General features: G+C 31.6%; 1 protein-coding gene across 1 annotated transcript; it reads left to right on the top strand.

Annotated features, from left to right (window-relative positions):
* Tpt (tRNA 2'-phosphotransferase) lies at positions 1-1,003 on the top strand. The gene has a single exon (XM_016075018.4). It carries the CDS (start codon positions 228-230, stop codon positions 852-854), a length of 627 nt encoding a protein of 208 aa, XP_015930504.3. The 5' UTR covers positions 1-227; the 3' UTR covers positions 855-1,003.
* The last annotated feature ends 4,763 nt before the right edge of the window (positions 1,004-5,766 follow it).

Genomic DNA, 5,766 nt, shown 5'->3' with positions numbered 1-5,766 from the left:
TTGCCATAGGAAAAGAGTTCTGCTCTACGCCACCTGCAGACCATTTCGATCGCCAATACTTTTTTCTTGAAATAAATTTTTTTTTTTTGTCGAAATGCAACGTAAAGTGAAATGAAGCGAGCATCATTGTTTATAAACATTGACGTTGGTGTTCTCTACGTCTCATCGATTCCAAGCAGAAAATTAAATACTCATGGTTTTAATGAAATTTTAATTATCCTATAAGAATGATTCAATCGAAAAAACCTTCAAGTGATGTTCAGCTTTCGAAATCCTTGTCATGGCTTTTAAGACATGGTGCAACTAAAAATGGTTTAAATCTTGATGAAGGCGGTTATGTTGACATCCAAAATATCTTAAAACTCGAACAATTTAAAAGATATAATTTTGACGACATCGTAAGAGTTGTCAACAATAATGACAAAAAGCGTTTTACTTTACGCCATAAAGAAGGAGATGATAAATCTCTACAAATCCGAGCTAATCAAGGACATTCAATTCCGGTAAATGAAGACAAATTATTAACGTTGCTAACGAAAGATACTATCCCATCCTGTGTATACCATGGAAGTTATCTTACGAAACTTGAGAAAATAAAAGAGAAAGGCTTAAGTAAAATGAATCGAAATCATATTCACTTCACTGGATGTTTACCTGATGAAGGACAAATAATAAGCGGAATGCGTGGTAGTTGTGATGTTATCATTGCAGTTGATGCAATAAAAGCAATAGAAGACGAGTTTAAATTTTATATATCAGATAATAACGTTATATTATGTAGTGGAAACGCTGAAGGACTCTTACCTCCCATGTATTTTAAGGATATAAGTGTTAGACTGAAAAATTCTCAATGATATTAAGAGACATTAATGAATACCTTTCCTTAATAATGTGAACACCTTATTTGGATGGGATTGTTTGGAACACAGAGTTTATTTAAAATATTTATTGATCACTTATTTATATTTTTTTGTTGATTCTAATAAATTTTATGTATCAGCCATTGATGTTATAACAAGTAGTTGAAGAAATATGCTTCTCGTGTATTTCAGAGAATAAGTGTATCAATGAAAAAGTTTATAATATCAGGATAACCTCAAATCAGGGTAATCGGGAAAAATGAAGAAAAGTCAGAATAATTTTAAAAAATATATTAGGAATTTATTTAAAATGTTCACTAACTCATCAAGGAAAGTGAATTAATTTGAGTTGGAAGTACATAAAAATCCACTGTTTTTTTTCTTCCTATTATGTATATATCTATACATTAATTATAATTTATGTATATATATATACGTAAAAGTTAAAAGAAAACAAGAAAAAAATATTTTTAAAGAGAAGAAGAAAAATCATTACTAAATAGATTGTTTTTAAAAATTTAATAAAATTTGGAAGAGAAAAATAAAAAAGCCCGGAAACAAAATAAGAATAAAATATAATCTCGCTGTCTGCTTACACAATTATATTCTCAAAAAAATGTTTTCTAATATTGTATTAATGTAGCCAAAGCAAAATATATCAATATTAAAGTTTGAATTTATCATAAGAATTGAAATTGTGGTAATGAGGAGTAATCGACCATGTCAACCGTCATCTATGAAAAGGTACCCCGACATAGAGTCGAGTTAACATGCCTTATATACTAGTGAATTGTAATTGTAATTTTGTAGTGGTAGATACGCTACAGTACTCCCCCACTAGAATTATATCTGTGATAGAATTCGATGAACGAATACCACTAGTTGATTCATTGCTGTTTTGTGAGAAGCCGGGAGAGCTGTATTAAGATCACCGTATATTTTGAGTGCTGAATGTGAGAGGTGTATTAACTTCACGGTCGTTATCGCTCCTCTGTTGCCGTTAGCAGTCGAGTAATCACAAGTATGAAAGCCGACGTTGTGCGTGATCGAGACGAGACTGAGTAGCAACAGTGCGAGGAGGTGGATAATGTCGCAGTCACAAGTAGCAAGTCAACTGTTCAATGTGGATCATCCATCGAAGTAGGCATTACTGTCGATGTGGGCGTATTCATATCGAAGTGGGCGTTACTTCCAAGGTAGGCGTGTTCACATCACGTCAGGGTCACCAATGTGGTAATGAGGAGTAATCGACCATGTCAACCATCATCTATGAAAAGGTACCCCGACATAGAGTCGAGTTAACATGCCTTATATACTAGTGAATTGTAATTGTAATTTTGTAGTGGTAGATACGCTACAAAATTATTTATATATATATGTTACCGGCAAAGTATGAAACGCCGGCATTGTATAGAATGAGTATAGAATGCCTGACGTTTTTAGGCAAAGTATGAAATGTGAGAAGTATTACATACTTTGCCTAGGTATTGTATAGAATGTCTAGGCATTCTATACAATGTCGGATGCTATTTAGGCAAAGTATGAAATAAACGTCCTGATGAAGTTATTATGAAAATGATGTGCATGTTACTGTGAATGAGCGAAATTGGTGGTTGTTGAATTTCACCGGTGAATGTTGACAATCACATAGTCGGTTTGGTGAATGCCCAAAATATTTATTACATTCGATTTGATATTAATTTATTCGTGGATATAATTACATTTATTTGATATTTTAATACTTATTGACGATAGATTAGAGAAAACATCAGTGTTTGGAGTATCGGGCAAATGTATACCGGGCAGTGACCCTTGACTTTAAAAAAATATCAGTGTAGGGTATACCGGGCAAATGTATACCAGGCAGTGGCACTTAACCTTAAAAAAACATCAGTGCAAGGTATCCCGGGCAATGGCACTTGACCTTGGAAAAAACAGTGTAAGGTATCCTGGGCAATGGTGCTTAACTAGACCTAGTATATATTTCGGACATTTACGGTCCAGTCATACGAATTCTAGTTAAGTGCCATTGCCCGGTATACCTTACACTGATGTTTTTTGTAAGGTCAAGTGCCACTGCCTGGTATACATTTGCCCGGTATACCCTACACTGATGTTTGTTCTAATCTATTGTCAGTAAGTATTAAAATATTGAATAAATGTAAAACTACCGATTTCGGTCATTCACAGTAACATGCGTTTCTCAAAAATAAAAATGTTATTCTGAAAAAATACTGAGAGTGCCATTGAAAAACATTTATTCAAAATGTGGAAAGAAAATTAAGAAGTTATGCAAAACAAAATTTAAGCCTTTCTTATAAAGGGAAACAAAATATTAAATTAACCTACTTGTTGCAACATGGCAGGCTTGAATGACATTTTGAATTACATTTCATTAAATTTTTCCGTGTAAATTTCATTAAATTCCTCCATTTCCATGTAGCACAGTAAAAAAATAATTTTTGTTATTAGTCAAAAGTCACGAGCCTTGCCAAGTGATATTTGAAACGAATCGGAGATGTATTTTATACTTTGCTGGTTTTTCATTTGGCAATCTACAGAATGCCTAGGAAATGTGTGAAATATAAATCATTTCATATTTAGCCGGCTAATTTTAGGCATTCTATACAATGCCTAGTCGCTCTATACAATGCCGGATGATTTCATACTTTGCCAGTAACATATATATTATACTCACACACACATATTTATATATTAAGGCATATCTAAATATTAAATAATAAAATTTATGTCACTGCTGGCAAGCAAGAAAAGAGAAATTCGATAAAATCAGGAAAAGTCAGGGTATTTTTTTCTGAATGTTTGTTGCCACTGTAACTATATGACATGTGAAATTTTTTGCCCCAATGTGAATATATTTTTATTTCAAATTAATGTTCATTTTTTTCATTTTCAATTCTTTTACTTCTCAGTATGGAAGAACAGATATTAATTAAAGAGATAATTTTTTTTCTTCTCATTTATACATGATTAAATTATGTATTTATCATACAGTGAAGTATAGTTGGAATACTGAAGGTATTGTACCACTTATGATGAAGTATAGCAAGGTGAGAATTAATAGAATGATAAATCTTAAACCTTTCAACAGTACCTTTATTAGGTACCTATTACAACAATACCAATCATGTATGTTGCCATAGTCAATTACACATCCTTTGTATTAATAATAGTTTAGTGATTTTTTATGGCCTCCTGAAACATATAAGTTCGCAGATTTATGTGAGCACATCATAATTCAAAGAGAATATTGAATTTTCCATATACCATTGCAAAATGTTCACAGGGAACCCAGATATTATGTGGTTTTAAGAGTGTGGTAGATACGTTTATCAACATGCATGTGAAACATTGATTTTAATGAGAAGACCTTCAAGGAGTGTAATTGTTAGGAATGCTGACTGAGCATCAGCATTGCTGAGAAATGTGTCTGAATGATCATCTTCATAAGAGTAATTTAATTATTTTACTGTCCTACTATTTAAAGTTGTTCAAGATATTTTGAACCTTTTGTACCTGTTTATTGAAAGAATTTAAAGGTACATCTCATGGTATATAAATATTTATATGGTGTGTATTGTTTAACTGAAGGGAGAGAGGTTTCTGTATGTGTAAGATGATTGGATGTTATCAGGAGGAATAATTAGAGAATGTTCCAGGAGGGGAAAAGGGAAGGAATATTCAAAGTAAATTACTTGCCAAGATATAGGGTTAATCCGAGATATATTGCTCTTACCTGTTAAAAGATATTTGTGTGGACCTAACTGTCATACATACACAGGAAGGATATCTATCTATTGAACTATCTTGCGATGTGAAGACAAATAGCAAACTTAAAACTAAAATTTTTCATTCTTATTTTTCTATAGGTTTATATAGGTTTTCTACGTAAGCTATATTATTGCTTGCTTTTCTGCTCTGTGTTGACTGTTGAAAGTTAATTGATCTATTAATTTCAGTAAAACTTATTTACTTTATACAGGCATGTGGCTGGGTGATAATGTTTGGGGTTCCAAATAATTTTTCAGAAAATTTGTTGCTTTATATATTAGAAGAAAATTTAAATCAAAGTAATTTACCCAATATGAATTCAATCAATAACAGTACAGTATAACAGTACAGAATAATATGAACAGTACCTAATCATTGTCACGCTGTCAGTGCAGGAGCAGTTTCTTTGGTGGTAAAATACCCGACTATATATATATATATATATATTTGATTGTAATTGATGTAAACGCTGTTAAAACAATATAATTTATTGATGCTAATAATTATTTTTACTAAAATATTATAATTTATTTAATGAAATATATAAATAACTGGCTAGGAAAAACACTTAATGTAAGGATTAAGGAAAATCTGAAACTTTTATGTTGAAATTGTTTAGAAAACTGAAATACTTGATATGTCAACTTTTCAAGGGTAATGGATTATTTTCAGATTGGGGAGAAAGTGATTTCTTTTTAGAGTGGCGTTTTGTTCAAAATTACAATATAATGAAAATTTTAAAAAATCATTAAATTATTAGAGGAAGAGGAACAAGCTTCAACGAGATAATAAAAGAGGGGAGATAAGAAACAGAACAAGTGTTCTATTCTAATTCAATTTCTACACTCATGCAATCAGGGTTTAAGACTATAGAAGCTAAAGTAGAATAAATTTTTTTGTCCTCCTTATATTCTTTTACCACAAAGTGTTCGATTTTGGCGCTGGTCATCGGGCTACCAAAATGGGGAGGACACCCCTTCTACAAAGGTTCAAAATTGTGATGGCATATCCAATAGCTCATTATAATGCTCAAGTACGACGTAAATAAAATTTTACTACTATTACTAATTTAATACAAGGTCCATCAACTTGTTAAGAAATTTTCAGACAAGCA

The sequence above is a fragment of the Parasteatoda tepidariorum genome, chromosome 1 (genome assembly GCF_982258835.1).
Source record: "Parasteatoda tepidariorum strain Cologne lab strain chromosome 1, Ptep-v5.0, whole genome shotgun sequence".
NCBI lineage: Eukaryota > Metazoa > Arthropoda > Arachnida > Araneae > Theridiidae > Parasteatoda > Parasteatoda tepidariorum.
Note: the sequence above shows the minus strand (reverse complement) of the source record. Positions and strands in the feature narration are given on the sequence as shown.